Raw genomic sequence first — 17,764 nt, forward strand, 5'->3', positions numbered from 1 at the left:
CATTAAAATAGGTTTTATTTGGCCATCAAGTCCCAGCTTCAGATGCACTGTCTCAAGGCCAACCCTCCCAACAGCTATTTCCAGCTCAGTATTCTTCCTCTAACAAGCAGTACTGACACTATACTTGTGTATTACCTTGCCTTCATGATTTTTTAAGTCTACTTTTTTAAAAAGACTTTTATACACACACACACACACACACACACACACACACACACACACACACATACACACAGAGTTTTCTACTTGCATGTATGCCTGCAGGCCAGAAGGCACCAGATCTCATTACAGATGGTTGTGAGCCATCATGTGGTTGCTGGGAATTGAACTCAGGACCTTTGGAAGAACAGTCAATGCTCTTAACCAAGTCACACCCTATTCACAGACATGGTGTTACTCCTGAATCAATTAGCATATTTCTGGTGTGTTCATTTTCTCTAGAGGAAAAGAACAGTCACCTGGGTGAGTCCAAAATAACCTGGAAGAGTACTTCCATGGCTCACCCCTCACTTGGTAAAGAAGATCATTCCCCCAGATTTTCTACTTATGGTGTCCCATTATCAAACATAACTTTGTTTCTTCACAGGATCATCTAGAAAACTGAAACCTATTCATGGGTATTAACCATTTGCCTGCTTCCTTTTTTTTTCTTTGTGTTTTTGTTTTAGCAGTAAACATAGAAAAGAGAAAACACACTTGTACTGCTAAGACACACTTAGGAGGTTACATGAGCCCTGACATACCTACCTGCCACACCTGCCCACTGTCCAAATGCAACTATCCGCGACCCTCTGTGATCCACCATTTTCTCATAATCAATTAGTCGAATTTCCTGAAGAAAAGAAAAAAAGAAACTGTTGTAAGCAGATAAATTCAGCTCAAATTCAATATATTAGTAAGCCACATATAAAGAAATAAAAATTTTATATTTTCCCTCTTAGGAAATGCATGTTGACTAGCCCATTACCAGGAGGTGCACCATTAAATGTTTTGAAAGTGCTTGATCTCAGATCAGCTGTCATTAGAATTAAAAAGAATGAACTTGGTGTTAAACATATCCTTTAAAGTGAGCCAAGGAAATAACTGAGGCAAAGGTCCCCCAACCTGCCCAAAATTATTTGAAATATGCCTATGTCCCTACTTATCATCAATCATCTGGTACCAAAGAAAACATATCCTTCCTAAGATGAATCCCTGTGTGCAAGCAAATCCTGCTTCATTCCAAATCCTTTCTGGTCAGTTCCTGAACTAATACCTCTTTTTTGGCATATTCTTCCTGTTCCTCAGTCATTTAAAACACCTTTTTTTACCTAACAATATATCCCAACATTCTCTCTTTCCCTCTCTCTCCCTCTTCCTTCCCTTTCTCTTCCTCTTTTCTTTATCTTTGACAAATATAAATTATTTCTTTTTCTTCAAAGACCTTCCCTCTCTCAAGAAAGCCCCTTTAATGTAGGATGTGGGATGTCCTTCTGAATATGCATTGCTTTTATTGGTTAATGAATAAAATTTATTTGGCCTATGTCAGGGCAAAAAATAGCCAGGCTGGAAGGAATATAGAGAGAGAGTAGGCACAGTGAAGGAGACACCACATAGCTGCTGAAGGACACAGATGCTGGATCCTTACCAGTAAGCCACAGACTCATGTTGATTGACAGATTAATAGAAAAGGGTTAATTTAAGATGTAAGAGTTAATTAATAAGAAGCCTGAGCTAATTAATAGGTCAAGTATTGTTGTAATTAATATAGTTTCTGTGTAATTATTCAGGTCTGGGTGGCCAGGAAATGAAAGAGCAGCCTCCGCTTACACATTGGTGCCCAATGTGGGACAATCACATCCACATAAAACCCTCCTCATCTCCCTCTCTACCGACATCATGCTCCAGTTCCTGCTTGGATTTGCTTTGAGCAGTGTGGTTGGAATGTATCTGGCTCACAATTATGATATGCCAAACCTGGCCAAAAAACTTGAAGAGATTAAAAAGGACCTGGAAGCCAAGAAGAAACCCCCTAGTTCCTGATGCCTGCCCAGCACTGTGCTCTGAACCCAAGTTCCCTCCCGAGGGGCCTGACTCCTTCATAGCCGCACCCCAAAGCTGTGTTCCTCCTCAGCCTCAGACCTTGCCTGTTGCCTTAGAACCAACTTGGGGCCAGAAGTCAAGGTTACCAGCAGCTTCCCTTCAGCTTAGTTTCCATCCAGCTGCCTCTGAGTCCTAAGACTGGAACATGGTGCTAGGTTAGCAAACACAATTTTTATTAGTGATCGCTCACCTGTCATCTGGGAGCTACAACCTGTTGTCAAGAGAAGACTGAATGGATTTAGATAGCTGATTTCACTAGCAGTTATAATAGCAGCGTGTTAAATGTTTGTTACTAAATTTTGTTGTGAAAGTAATTAAAATCAATACGTTCAAGCCAAAAAAAAATAATCTTGGGAAGTAATTCAAGACACAAAAGAACACACAAAAAAAAATGTTAAGCACAGTTTCCCAAGTGGGCTCTGTTTACTAAGGGCAAACACATTTCATTTAAGAGAGGTTTCCTGACTCAGTTAGCTACAAAACCTTTCAGATCTTTGAACAGGTTCCTCCACCAAACACTTAAATGGTGTTTATGAATCACCAACAGCATGCTTCTTGTTGGTGGCAGGGACCTTGAAACGCCATAGAGTTGTAGCAATAAACATGGCTCCCACCAATACCTCTGCCATGAAGTTGAATCTCAGAAAGCTAAGGAATGGGGTGCATTCAGTCATCAAAGCCACAGCTTTAATCCCAGCCACATCACTTAGCAACTTAAAGATTCATGAGGTCAGAAAAAGAGATATACAGTAAAGATAGATTCAAACCAAAAAAAACCCTCTCTAAATGGTTTACAGTGTGTTAAAAAAAATATATGTAGGCTTGGGAGAAAAAAGAAAAAGGATAAAGTCATTAAAAAAAGAGAGTAGTTGGGTGTCGTGGCATGTACCTTTAATCCCAGCACTTGGAAGGCAGAGGCAGGTGGATCTCTATGAGTTCAAGGACAGCCTGGTCTACAGAGTGAATTCAAGGACAGCCAAAGATAAACAGAGAAACCCTGTCTCAAAAAAACCAAAAATTAAAAAGAAAAAGAAAAACTAGAGTTTAAAATAAAGGCACATATAGACGGAAATACACAGAGAATCTGGATACTGTATGTTGTTGTGTTGTATTTGAATTGTTTGGTGGCTGAGGAAGGAGCAACAGCTGCTAAAAGACATTTGATTATACATGCTGCTAGATTAACGCAACAAAAATATTTTGAAAATGCCTTGACTTTAAAATTTAAATCAAAAGATACGTTACTTTGGAGACTTTGGTTTTGTTTCCACAGGAAATGAGAGGCTGTAGATTCATTCTTAGCTAAGAAAATAAGTTTTGGTCAAGGAAGACTCTCTGAAAAATCTCTGACAGGATGAATGGCCCAGATGATCCAACATTTCAGAGAACCTCTCTTGGAGTTTCCTCTGAGTTCTACATCCAGAACAGCCTCAGAACTGCTGGCAGAGATGATCAAGCCTCACAGAATACTCCAGTCAGGACTTGACCATAATCCTAAATTTTCTTTAGGTCCCCATAAGATTATCAGTGCCCCCCAAAACTGGATTATGTATGTTGGGCTTTGTTTAGAGTATTGGTTACAAGTTGTTATGAATAATGGTCAGGAAGAAAGCTAAACAAAGGAGATTAGATTTAGAGTTTTTGCTTTGAAAATAAAGGGGGAGACGCACTGTGGGACAATGGTCTTGTACTACCCTGTAAAGATTTGTCACTTGTATTGGTTTAATAAAAACACTGATTGGCCAGTAGCCAGGCAGGAAATATAGGTGGGGCAACCAGAGAAGGAGAATTCTGGGAAGAGGAAAGGCTCAGTCTGCAGTTGTTATCCAGACACAGAGGACACAAACTGAGAATGTCTCACTGATATAAGGTACCAAGCCATATGGTAATGGCAGACAAAAATTATGGGTTAATTTAAGATGTAAAGGTTAGTTAATAAGAAGCCTGAGATAATAAGCCAACCAGTTGATAATTAATGTAGACCTCTATGTGTTTCTTTGGGACTGAATGACTATGGGACTGGGTGGGACAGCAACCTCTATCAACAATTGGGTTCTTAAAAGCTATGTTAAAATTACACAATACTTTTATCTCTTCAAAGAATGTAAAAGTTAAAGGTCTTGAGTACATTACTAAGTATAATATAGTACTTTCTTTGCATGTGCAAGGTCATGGGTTGCAAACCCAGTACTGGGGGGGGGACTGTACAATTTAAAATTAAGTTTACAAATTTAATTATCTTTAATGTATAACCAACTCTGAATGTGGACTTGTTAGAGGACTGCCCAAGAGCCATCCTGCTAGGTCTGTTTTTATTAATTTTTCTGATGAGGACCAAAAATTCATATAACAAAATATCTCTGAAGTTCTTCATAAAAGAGTTTATTTGCTTCAAAGTGGTTTTGAAATTAAAAGGAACATATCCTATTGCCCTAAATAAAATCCATTTTTTCCACTGCTTGTATTGTTGGTAAACGTAACCCTCTGTTCTATTCTCAGATTCCATATCAAGTGCTCTATCATCCTTACTGTAGGCCATGGGCCAAGGCTCTGGTCTGTATCTCCACTCACAACCCACACTCATCTAGCCCCCCAAGTATACACACCACCTGGTCTCTCACAGTGCTGGACAGGCGAAGCTGCTCTCCTAGGCTACAAACTCATATCCAACACACTATCAGCTTTTTTGACTACTGTCAAAATGTCGATATCTGACAAGCTAAACTCCTCTGTTCCTAATAGGGCTAACTCTGCACATACACAACGTGGCCACCCTAGCTTACTCTCCTCATAGACAACATTGGCCATCCTCAAATTCTACCTTCCTGTCATCAAGGAATTTTGTAGAATTCACCTCTAAAATGCAATTAAGGTTCCACAAATATCACAGTATCTACTCTACCACCCAGGACCTAGCCACATTCATCAGTTGCCTGTAGTCTAGACTGGCCATAGACTACGTCGTCTGATTAGTGCTGCTTTCTTCCTTACACCTCCAACCACTACCATATAACAGGAAGATTAAGCACATTAGTACACGGCCCATTCTACCCACCCAGTCACAGAAACATTTTGGATCTTTACATGCCTACCTGTTTAGAAGGCTCAACATCATCAGACAAGACTTGGTTCTTTGTCTCCTTCAAATATCTACTCAAATGCCACCTTTGCGATGAGGCCCTATTGACAGTTGCATTGTCCCCTCTTGGTGTTCATGTTCCTTTCTCCTTCAGTACTGTATCTCTTTTACTGATTATTTTCTGGTGACATAGGCTGCCTTCTTTGCTTATCTCTGTCTCCTCCCACTGAATGTGGCATCAAAACCACAAGGATAGCAGCTATTTTGCATTTTCACCGAGGTGAATTGTGTACGACACATTGTAGGCACTCAATACTGATTTCATTCGGTGGGCATTCCCATTTTAAGTAGCTATTAATATTTTCACAGTATTTAAAACTTCAAAATAGACTTCATATCTTATGAATAGTAATGAATATAAAAGCATTTCTAGTTCTGTTACTGTGCCATAGAGCTGTGTAACCTCAGTTAAGTTACTGTACCCCTCTGAGTCTCCTGTGAAAAACAAGTCAGTAGATTACATGATCTTTGAGGTTCTTTTTAGCTTTTGAATTCTACATGGTGGGATATACCCACTTAACTTGATAAATTAGTAACTGCTTGAGGGGGAAAACAACTTTATCCTCTTATTTCAGAATACATAAAATAATGTGATGCATATTCCAAACCTGTGTAGCCGAGGATAGCTCTTCATTGGGCACCCTGCCATGGATCACATCTCCTACTAACATGAGTGACAGATCTACTGTCCAATGCTGCATTACTGCTCATGAATACTGATCACAATTACCTGTTTCAGGACCTCATCCAGCAAGCTCATATTGGCTTCCTGGGCCTTTATTGTGTGGGAAAAGAAGGCGTAAGTCTTCTTGGACATCAGTTTTTCCTCTGGAGGTCTTTTCACTCCCAAAATTAGACAAGCTTCTGTGATGTCCTCCTGAAGAATGCCACCAGCCCTGGCATACTCCTGGAGATTGCAATTTGGACCAAAGGTTACTCTCCCAGATTGTAATACTCGTGCTATGCTAATAAAAAATACAAAGGTAAAGCAGCCTTGAGAAGGATGGGGTTTGGTGAATTAGCACAAATAACAGTGTAGCTTCTTCAATTAAGATGTATCTATCCTGTCTGACTTTTATGGGAGAAAATTTGGAAAATCCAGTATTCACTCATAGTTAAGAGCAGATTATACTTTGATTACAAATGAAGATAAGAGGAACACATGTTCAAGGTCATCATTGGCTATCTAGTAAGTTCCAGGTTAGATGTGAGCTACAGGAGACCTTTGTCACATGTACTGATAGCATGCTGAAACACTCCACGTCAAGTGGTGATTTGCAACCCTTTTGTATTAAGAGATAGGATATATGTCCACCAGTGTTTTGTTTTGCTTTGTTGTTTTGGTTCCGTTAACATCTATTACTTCTCTAATGTGAAGATTCGTGGGATAAATAGCAGAGTGAAAGACAGGAAAGGTGTCTCCACGAAGGAGCTCTTGCAATATGCCAGGAGCACAGCATAAAGTCATACTCAAGAACATTACAATCAGGAGGATATGTGAAACGTTCTAGGCTAGTGGATATTAGGATAAGAAATACAGAAAGTCAAGTTCATCAAAAAGGCTGGGTGGGCTGTGAGAGGAGGAGATGAGGCCTGCAGCAGTAGCAGCAAGACACCTGAAGACAGGTGCACACATACAGACATGAAAGTGATAGGACGTGTTGATGATGCCGTGTGAAAGATGCCATCATGGCTAATATGAGATCTAACAGATAACAACAACACCAGTTGACTTTTATTAATGTATTATTGTATTTTTGATGGGCTTTTTGCATGAGTTGCCTCATTTAATTCTCATGTAATTCCCATGAGGTAGAACTACCCCAGTTTTATCATTAGGATCTGAAAATTACCCATGTAACCAAGATAATCTAGCTAGCACATAGAAGTAAGAGATAGTCATTAAGATTTTTTTAAGTAAAGGAGTGATATGAACTGAGGAAATTTTAAGAACATCTACAGAAGCAGTTAAACGAAATCAAGACACAGTAATGTAATTCATACAAAGTGTAGATGGCTAGGAGAGAAAGATAAAAAACATTTTTTATCTGGTTTCTTTAAAAACAGCACATTTATAGTAAATTGATTACATATACCATGGTAAAATCATGCAATGCAATAGCACACAGCAATCAATGGAATAAGACATGGTACAATGCCAAAGATATGCTGTTGACTAAATAAAACAAAATGTGAGTATTTACATATAGATACTATATAATATATTTATACACTCATATATATGCACTATATATAGGCACAAAATAATATGTATGACATATGACCTTTTATAAATGAACAAGCATAAAATAAGAACACAAAAACACAGATGCTAATGGAAGAAACAACAGAAACTGAAGGGTGTTTTGAGGTAAGTAGGAATGGGCAGTAGATCAGGATGAGGGCTAGACTGCATCTCTAAAATCTATAAATATCACACGTATTTGAAAAATTAAATTCAAAGAAATTTAAAAGCAAATATTACAGTTGAGTAAAAATTATAATATGTGTATATATATAAATAACCACACATAAAACATATGAAAATTAAAACAGCATTCAGAATAAGCTTTGTGGGTGTAAAGGCCATAAAAACACTTGGAAGTAAGTAACATCAGGTTTTGTTTAATGAGCTGTAAATTGAAATATTAGTATTATGGTCCCAAAATCACTTTTTAAACTTTAAAAATACCTTCCAAGATCAATTTTTAATGTAGAATATTATTAGCTCATGACAAAAACAGTGTGTGTTTGTGTTTGTGTGTCTGTGTGTGTGCGCGCACGCGAGAGAGAGAGAGAGAGAGAGAGAGAGAGAGCAGTCTTGTATAGGCACGTGCATTTAGGCTTCTAAACTCTGTCTCCTTAAAGAACCTAAGGGCAACAATACCTTAGTAAAAATGTCAGACACCAAATCTTAATTTCTATATACTAAAAATAATCAAAGTTTCTTAATAAAATAGTAAATCCCAGGTGCAAGTAGAGGAAGTGCATGGCAAGGGTGGGATAATACGCTATTCTAGGAAAAGAGACCATTCAAAGAAGGGAATTAGCTATGCCAGAAACACTTGAACCTCCTTGAATGAACTCCCATGACCAAATTTGGGATAGTTACAATACTCAAAAAAATGAGTTGAATAAAAAGGTTCATAATTCCAAATAATAATTGAAAAGCAAAAGAGAACAAAGAGAAACAAGCGAACTAGCAAGAGTGCTAACGTCAGAAACAAACAGTTTTGTAAGCTTTTGTGCAAACCGTCATTCAGGGGAAGAGTCCCAAAGAGTGCTGATACAGCCGGCTGAGGAGCCAAAGAACAAGAATTTCACAGATCCCAAAATACACAGTACTTACTGATTACACAGTAAGGACAAAGGAGGAGATACATTTCCACACTGGAGAGATTATCTGGGAACCACCTCACCCAAGTGGTCAAACATAGCTGATGGTGGGCCATCTTGGTCTCTTGGGACTTTGGTGCAGCGCTATGGGAAGATGGTATATGACTGACATTTATGCCCTAGTTGTCTAGCCTAAATCTAATCCTGAGGGTGCAATCATACCATTCTTCTCAGAAGCAGAACATGCAACAGTTCAGCTCATTGGAGTCTTCAAAAAAGAAATCAATGATACTAAAATAAAATCGGTAAAGGAGGAGATGCCCCAGATCATAACTAAAGGTACAGAACAATAGTCTGTAGGAATCTTAGGTAAGCTTTAATTGAGCCAGCGAAGAGCTGGAACACAGACTAGATGAGAAGCAGGGTAGGCTGCCTAATGTCTGTCACCCCAGTACTTGCGAGGTAGAGGAAAAAGGGGTCAGAAGGCCAAGATCATTCTTGGCTACACAGAAAATTCAAAGACAGTCTTGGCTACATGAGAACCTGTCTAAAACACAACGAAAGCATAGACTATGGGGTGCTATTTCTCGTGTGGAAATAATACAGTGGTTATGTAAGAAAGCCCTGTCTATGAAATGCACAGCAAAGCATTAAGTGCTAGTGTGTTAGAATGTCTGCAACTACTTTCAAATGATCCAGCAAAAAAGAAATGTGCATATATATTTCTAAAATTGGAAGAAGACTATGACTTCTGTAATGATTATTTCAAAAAAGGAAACAGAAAGATGAATGCAAAGGGCTATCACAATGGCTGTTGAGGAACACCCTCACGAAGAATAAACTCTACCTGAAGGAGCATTCCCTGGGTGCCAGAATGGCAACTTAGTCTTTGTCTTTCTAGTCCCGGAAGTGGAGCTGCACCTGAAGGAGAAGGGGTTGTGCCTAATGGAGAGAAAGACTGAGACTCCGAAACATCTAAAAACAGACCCTCATACACCCAGCGGGAAAGCATGTGGAATGGGGTAAAAATAATACTTTTAGCAAAATAATGAAATCAAAGTGAAATGAACATATTTTGTTTTCCTTAAAATGCTTCTGAATTACCACTGTTGTGTTCACAGATATTTCTAGAGTTAAACGTAGTCACCTTGTCATGAATGGCCCGTCGATTGGAAGGCTGTATCAAGACCTTGTATCCCAGTTTGGTGAGGCCCTTGATGTGCTTGGGAGCCAGAGGTGCCCTGCGCTCCCAGGCATTCACATCCTCTCTCCGGAGTGCCATCACTGGCTTGTGGTGGAGACCTCTGAAGAGGCAAGCTCTCAGCCTGGCCACTCCTGGCCTCTGCACTCGCAGCATCTTCAAGTCTGGTAGCTGTAAAGGCAAGTTTCAACAGTAGCACAGAAAAGGACGGAGGGCTCACAGATGAGTTCTGGTCTCCTTAGAAATCTGTTGCAAAAGAGAACCAACCCACTGGATAGACATGAATAATATAAATCTCTGGTAGTAAATGTGCCTTTAACGAACCAAACTAAAGGCTTCAAAAATTGGTTAATTTAACTTCTTAAAAGTTGTATTAAATATGTTTTTTAGCACAAAAGCTTAAAAGTGCTAGTCTATTACACAAAGGTAAGAAAACAACAGATACCAGTCTTTACAAACTCATCCCCATTTTGATGGTTTAAAACTTAAGATTCTTTTAAGGATATACAGGCGTCTTCAAGGTTCTTCCTGAGATTTCTCCATACAAGCTTCCTGAATAGGAGTCACCAGTGTGCTCTGACCCCTAGTGGCCTCAAGTGAGGTTTTTTTTAAAGTCCACAATAAGAAGTGTCAGCAGAAAGAATAATAAAAAATAAAAACATGTATAAGCTTGCTACCACACGATCAGCTGACTTTAGTGTTGCATGCCTATAATCCCAGTACTCAGGAGGCTGAAGCAAGAGGGTCGCCATAAGTTCAAAGTGATGTCTCAAAAACGAGAAAACTAAACAGAACACCTCATGATCATTTTTTTAGACCACTCAATCACATGGATTTCTTTACCACAGATTCTGATTTCCCTCACACAGACCTATAAGGCTGCCTCTCCATACTCAGCCCTCTGCCCATTGCATAGAAGTCCTGCTGGTCTCAGCCAGTTCTCTCCCTACTATTCACGCATACACAATTCCACCCATTTAGTTAGTCAGGACAAACATATTTACGAAATAAATATTCTGTATCCTATACAAATAAGCTTTATATAGGTTTTCTATATAAATATTCATATCTAAAAGTATTTTCTTTACCCTTTTCAAATGTTTGTATACACCTTGAAGTCAAATATTGCTAATAATTTTCTAGATCGTTCAGATGCTATTATTTTTCTATGGAAGGTTGCCAGCAAATTATGGGAATTATATATTCTCAAAAATATAAAACTACCCATGACTTTATAGTTCTAGAAATTTCCTGCTCCTTACAGACAGCACATAGTAAAACTTATGTTTAGAAGTAACCCATTTTGTTTACTGGAGAATTTAAGCTCTAAGGAACACCTTTCTCATAGATGGGGACGGTGGCCAAACACTCACAAGTACTTCTATAAATGTAGAGAGCACTTCACGACAGAACCGGAGGAGAAAGCAAGAAGGAAGGCATCCAGAAAGACACAGCTGCACACAGCTGAAATCACACAGCAGGAGACCAGTGCAGGCTTTGGTGGGGACAAACTGTATGATGAGAACAAGAGAGAGAAACTGGTTGGGTAGGTAGGGACCCCAAGATAGTAGTTCTGAGAATGCTTTTGCTGAAGATCAGGAATTTCAGGAGAGACACTACAGAATAAGAGGAGTTGAGACAAGTACCTGAACTGTCTGTGGGTAACCCAACTGGATTGACCAGCCCTTCCCCCTCCCCATGCCTCACCCTAGTCTCTAACATAAGTCCTTTTAAAGTTCCCAGAGTAGCAGCTAGGAGTATGCTATTTCCTGGGCCCGTTCTTGCTGTGGAGAAACAAGCCCTCTCCATGACTCGTAAGCTCCCACCTATGAACTGTAATAAACTTTCTGTCTAAAGCTCATTCAGAACACAAGAGCCTGAAATTCAATGGCTCAGGGCAGCTTTCATGGCCAATACATTTTGTAGGATTTTTTTTCTCCACACATTAAGCTCATAAAAACCCAAGAAAGGTACAGCTGAACAACATTTAACTTATCATACAGGTGAGCAAATGGGTGTTTAACATTTCAGTACAGGATTGTTAACATTACATGTATTTGGGGGCTTATTTATATAATTTTGTTACTCAAAAAAATGCATTAAACTCGAGCCTACGTCCATACACTTACTATTCCCCAACCAAAGGATCACATGCAATGTCTCATGCACGTGAACCTCTTTGTTCCTAAATACCAACTCCAAAGACAGCGTTTCCTTTGAACATGAACACAAACGCACACACGCATGCACACACACACAAGCATTCACGCACACACTGCACTTCTTGAATTCACAGGTGAACACATTATGAGTTTCCCTTTGGGACCCTAAATGAAGGCATGTGCACACATTCCCATTAGTTAGTGTCCCTTCTTCCAAGCTTGATTATTAACCAGAGTCACCTTCCCAATCTTAATGACATCCTCTCCACTTCTGGGGTGGGTGTGGGCTTGCAGAAGCAGGGGACACAAATATCTTGCCAAATCATACAATATAAGGGAACTGGAAGACAAAATCATCAGAAACTAGGATTTTCTTAAGAAGCCACATTCACTTTTTGTAAGGAATCCCAAAATTATCAAATTGCTGTAATTTACATTTAAAATAAATGAAATAGTTACCATTGATTAAATATTATAAACCCGACACTGTGGTGTACCCTTTACAGATACTAACTCATATCCTTCTTGCAAAAAAGTATTAAGTAGATGATAGTATTGTTGTCCCTTTCTCACAGATAAAGAATTAGGACACTCTAGTTTTACTAGGTGGTTCACGTTTGAACAGAGGCAGAATTCCTAGAATGAAGCTTAAAACCTGCAATTTTCTCTGCTTTGCCGAAGGCCAGGGATTTCACCAGACAATGAGGTGTGACCCACTGCTACTCTCACCAGCTCTGGCTTCAAAAAGAAATCTGGCATCCAACTTCAGTCAATTATCAAAGCTCCCCTCTTGACCCCTATTCCTCTGTCGACTGAAACATCTTTCCTGAGTCCCTGCCAAGGTAAATTCTAGACCTCTCGGTGTTTGGGGAACAAAAGGAACTGAGATTATAGGAGCTATTACCGGTCACTTGTAACTGGGTGAACTTTGAAATCTGGTCTCAGCACAGAGCTTCACGGTCACCTAAGGTCATCAAGAAATAGGAAATGGACAGAGGATGAAGCTCAAAGAAAGAGCATGTGCCTTGCATGAAAGCAGGTTCCACTTCCCAGCACTGTGAAAATAGGGAGGAGAAAGTAAAGCAACAATGGAGACTTCAGAATTGTACGGAGAGAAGGAAGCATTTACCAGCAATGACTACGAGAGCCACTCTGAATTTCCTGGCCCAGGATTTTGTGACTTTTGCAAAAATATTAGGAAGTGAGTGTGAATGCCATGTTTATTTTTTAGACAAGGTGCAATGATTCTGGCTTACCACTGACTCTAGCAAAATCAGTTGACATTACTGAGTGCCCATAAGAGGGGACAGCATAATGTAGAGGATGTAAGAGCAGGAGGGGAAAGAGCTAGGGAAACACAAGGAAGAGTGAAAAGAGAGAAAGGAGTTATAGGGGGAGAACTTCATCCTGTAATTCTAATAATTTTTCCTCCAAAACATTGAAGGTCAACATTTCAAATACAAAAATGTAAGATTAAAAGTATTCTCCTCTGTGTCTTTGTGGAAAAAAAAAACAAGAAAAATAAATAGCTCTATGGTACATTCCTACTAACATAGGATTCACTGGGAGCTTAAAGTGCCTCTAACAATCTCCAGAGTATAACCGTGAGTTGCACAGAGATACACCGATAGCAATAAAACACTCCAGAACTCTAGAACTTGCTATATAACAGCATCTCCAGATGCTCTTTTTCAGGCCCTCACAGTTGCATAGCAAGTAAATTACCACGTGATGGTAAACATAATCCTAAAAGACAATGTCCCCTTTCCCAACAAAGTTTGTACTCAGGGTTAGGGACATCTATTAGGGGTTGGTTATAAATGGTTCAGGGATCTCTTTTGAAAAATAAAAGGGGGATTGGATTGGCAAATATATAGATTAGTGTGAGCTTACTCCCATTAATAATAATAGTAAGTAATAGTGAGAATATTTGTCAGCTATTATTTATAAACAGTTTATATTGGTATAGATTCTGGTATATTGATACAAATTCAAATTGTATTTGTTATACTGAATATGCTATTTTGTGTACAATATTTGTGTACCCACACAAAGTTATTTTGTCTTATTGTATGCATGCATGTTTCTACCTCTGCTTAAGATATGTTGTATATTGATGCACTTTTAGGATATATTTATTGTATTGCACTATACATTCCTACCTCTGATCAAGATACTTATACATTGTTTAAATTTTAAGGTAATTGTCCTCACTTGCTACACAGTTGTTTAAAGATTGTTTAATATTTTAATATGAAGCCTTAGTCTTGAAGCTATATAGGTATTAAAAATTATAAGTTAATAGTCATCCATGTTTGTCATACCTATAGTTAGTCTAATCAAGTTCTTTAGATGCATAGAGATTATATTCTATATAGATAGGTAACCTATAACTACTTCAAAGAATTGTAAGGATATGGCATTTAAATAACTTAGGATTCTATTTATGTGAGACATGATAGTTACTGGCAGCACAAATCTATTCCTGAGAGAATGTTGGGCACTAAAGATTGTTTTCTTCTCGGCAAAACTGGCCTTTGGGCAAAGAACTGTTCCTGCCTCAACCACTTGCAAAATACAGGGTGTCCATACTGGACAAGCAGTATACAAGCAAAAAGACTGTCAAACCTTGCCACGACAGGGTAAGATGGTTTTGAAAATTTTCCTGTCTCAAAATATGGTCTGTCAGATGCCCTGGACCTTAGCCAAAGTTGGTTGCCCCAATATTGCAAATGAGACTTTGGATGATTGCCCAGGTAGCCAGTTTTCTCTGTCATTTCTTGCACTTTCTGGAAGTTGCTTGATTTCACTTCCTATTTACTCAAGTAATATTATTTCCCATCTCATATCTTTGATGGGGTTAAAGACTAGGTAGTCATAGTTACTTTACTTTTCTCTCATGACTTTGCCAAGCCATTTCTAATATGAGACTTAGACTCCTTAGGGTAGGATAATTATTAAAACATGTAGCGTATGTTTTTTGCTTGATGTTGTTTATGCTGGTTGCAATTCTAATTCTTATACTTGATATTTGTTCTTATTGTGTATCGTTTTGTATTGGACTTGAAACTCTCTTATTTAGAATAAAGAGGGAAGTGCTATGGGAACTCCTTCAGCCAATGGCCTTTAGGATGCTTGCCCAGTTTGGGCGTGGTCTTCTGTACTATAAATACAGATGTAGGGGCATGTGCGAGCCCCTTGACCACTGTATTCAGTTCCAGCTCCCCACACACTTAGAAGACTGAGGATCTCTATTCTTTCTGTGAGTTTTCCCAAATAAATCAACCTTTGTTATACTCTATTCTGGACTAGTGTTGAAGCATTTTATATTGCAATATCCCCAGACATTTCATGGATATTTTAATTATTCTATCAAATATCAAAAATCCCTTTAAATTCTCCCAATCCTTTGCATAACATCTACTCATGAGAAAACACTCTGAAAAGTTAGGAATCACTAGACCAACAGTTCTCAACCTGTGGGTCATGACTCCTTTGGCATAATATATCAGATAGCCTCCATACCAGATATTTACATTATGATTCAGAAAAATAGCAAAATTACAGTGATGATGTTGCAACAAATGTATTTTATGGTTGTTATCATCACATGAGGAACTGTATTAAAGGGCTGAAGCATTAAAAAGGTTGAGAATCACTACACTAGGTCAACATACAATCACAAAATATAAAGACCTAAGCAAGCCTTCTCTTAACTTCTACCACTTCCACTGATACATGAATAAGCTTAGGAATGCAAATTCATTATTGAAGAAATTAAGAACAAATGTTCTATCTCTGGTCTCGAAACAGGCTTGTCTTAGGGACCACTTATTTTAAATCATTAGAACAATCCACTCCCCATCACTCAGTGACTGAACTATTAAATCACATGGAGAGGTTTTTCGATGCCAACTTATTTGCAGCAAATGAATACACACCTGAATTAAATATAAAGAGACTATGAGAGAGTTAACATAGATCTCAGATGAAGAAATAAGATAATATGTAAGACATGCAAGTTGTTTTTGTCTTTTTATTTCATTCAAAACCTACAGATGCCTTTTAAAATACACTTGGTTTTTTTTAAGGTTTATTTTAGCGTGTGTGTGTGTGTGTGTGTGTGTGTGTGTGTGTGTGTGTGTGTGTGGTGTTAGTACAGCCACTGAATCTAGAAGAGGAAATCCAAGCCCTCAGAGTACAGTTCCAGGTATTTATGGGCTGCCTGACATAGGAGAGAGATACCAAACTCCATTTCTCTGCAAGAACAGCCCAGTGTTTTTATTCACTGGGCCATTTCCCCAGCTACACACATTAGTATTTTAAAACAAAATGCATACTGGTTTATTTCCATATACCATATCTTCCTAGCATATGTAAGCTACCATAGTGGCTCCATACCTATCCTTCTTACCCATTTCCCAGACCATAGTGTTCCTGGGAACTTCAAGAGTTCCAGTGCCAACAGAGCATCTGACAATGGCTTAGTTGTAACTAAGCCAAATCCCTCCCAACTCCAAGGCTTGTTGGAACCAAGCCTGGAACTGCAAAGGCACGGGCACCAGATATTCACTTCCTCTTCCCCAGTCAAATGCTTCCGTGTTGAACCTTGCATAAACACGCTAGCCAAACGGTTAAAATATAAAATAAAATAAAAATAAAATTTAAAACCACCTGGACTATGTTGGTTAACCTTTCCTGTCAACTTGATAGATTTAGAATGCCCTAGAAGACACGGCATCTCCAGAGAGGTTTAAGGGAGGAAGGAAGACCTTTCCCCGATGTCAGTGGTGCCATCCCACAGACTGGGATCCCGTGATGAATAAAGGAATAGGGGGATAACATGAGCTCCAGTGTTTATCTCTTTCTACATCTTGACCATAGACCACATGTGGTCAGCAACCTCACACTCACACTCATGGCTTTCCTCCATGATGAACCTCATCCCTTCTTCAAATGTGAGCCAAGAAATCTTTTCCCCCTCAAATTGCTTCTATCAGGTGTGTGTGTGTGTGTGTGTGTGTGTGTGTGTGTGTTGTATGTGTGTGCGCGCGCACAGCAACAGTAATACAGACAATAAAACTACAGAGAGACTCTGTTGACAGGTCTCTTACTGTTAATTTACCTGGTCTGAAAATATTCATATTGTCTCAATCCTCCAGCTGCTATCATTCAATGATAGAAAAATCTGATTCTCAAAGTCAAGTGTGATGGCGGTGCATGCCTCTAATCCCAGCACTTGGAGGCAGAGGTAGGTGGACTTCTGTGAACTGGAGGCTAGCCTGGTCCTTAGTGAGTTCCAGGACAGCCAGGACTACATAGTGGGAGCCTGTCTCAAAAATAAAACAAAACAAACAAATAATCAAAAACTTGACTCCCCTAGCTCACAGATTTAGACTCGGTGAAATATAAAACAGTGTTCTGAACTAAATGGTTTTCTACTGCATTCATGTTTCCTTGATAAATTTTCTAGTCCAGTAAAAAAAGAATAAATTTATTGAACAATTAGATAGCTGTAATACTAATGTACTATGTGTTTTGAAAAGCTAGAAGGGAATTTTACAGAATTCTTAGTAAAGAAATTGCAATTGTTTGAGATGATGATACATTTTTCCTGATTCAAACAAACAGTACATCATATATATATACACACACATATATATACATATACATATATTGTGAGGCAGGTAAAAATTTTAAATTATTTATCTTAAAATAAATAATGAGAAATTTTAAGTATACATTGCAAAAACCTATGCAATAGAGGATGCATGATAGATAAATAAGAACTAAATTGTCAACGCATCTTCCGCACCCCATTACAAACATGTGGGGTCAGGGGGA

At 38.7% G+C, this 17,764-nt stretch overlaps 2 protein-coding genes across 5 annotated transcripts in view; one reads left to right on the top strand and one right to left on the bottom strand.

The window, feature by feature from the left end:
- Aass (aminoadipate-semialdehyde synthase) overlaps nucleotides 1–17,764 on the bottom strand; it is a 61,673-nt gene that overhangs the window by 41,870 nt on the left and 2,039 nt on the right. For 2 of the 4 annotated variants that reach the window (XM_085683893.2, XM_048450966.3), the window contains exons 2-4: nucleotides 9,705–9,929; nucleotides 5,952–6,128; nucleotides 748–832 (exon numbers count right to left, since the gene is read on the bottom strand). In XM_085683893.2, coding sequence (XP_085540019.1) covers nucleotides 748–832; nucleotides 5,952–6,128; nucleotides 9,705–9,914 — 472 coding nt within the window. In that variant the 5' untranslated portion in view covers nucleotides 9,915–9,929. Of the gene's footprint in view, nucleotides 1–747; nucleotides 833–5,951; nucleotides 6,129–9,704; nucleotides 10,005–11,131; nucleotides 11,270–17,764 lie in introns of all 4 variants that reach the window. The other 2 variants (XM_048450967.3, XM_048450965.3) reach the window with 2 other exon arrangements.
- Nucleotides 1,878–2,177, top strand: LOC125411098 (short transmembrane mitochondrial protein 1). Its single transcript, XM_048450969.3, has one exon. The coding sequence runs from the start codon at nucleotides 1,879–1,881 to the stop codon at nucleotides 2,020–2,022; it is 144 nt and encodes a 47-aa protein (XP_048306926.2). The 5' UTR covers nucleotide 1,878; the 3' UTR covers nucleotides 2,023–2,177.

The sequence above is a fragment of the Myodes glareolus genome, chromosome 25, assembly GCF_982192425.1.
Source record: "Myodes glareolus chromosome 25, mMyoGla1.1, whole genome shotgun sequence".
NCBI lineage: Eukaryota > Metazoa > Chordata > Mammalia > Rodentia > Cricetidae > Myodes > Myodes glareolus.

Excerpts from the sequence above, each read along its gene's own strand:
- LOC125411098 (XM_048450969.3), top strand. The coding sequence starts at position 1,879 with ATGCTCCAGTTCCTGCTTGGATTTGCTTTGAGCAGTGTGGTTGGAATG.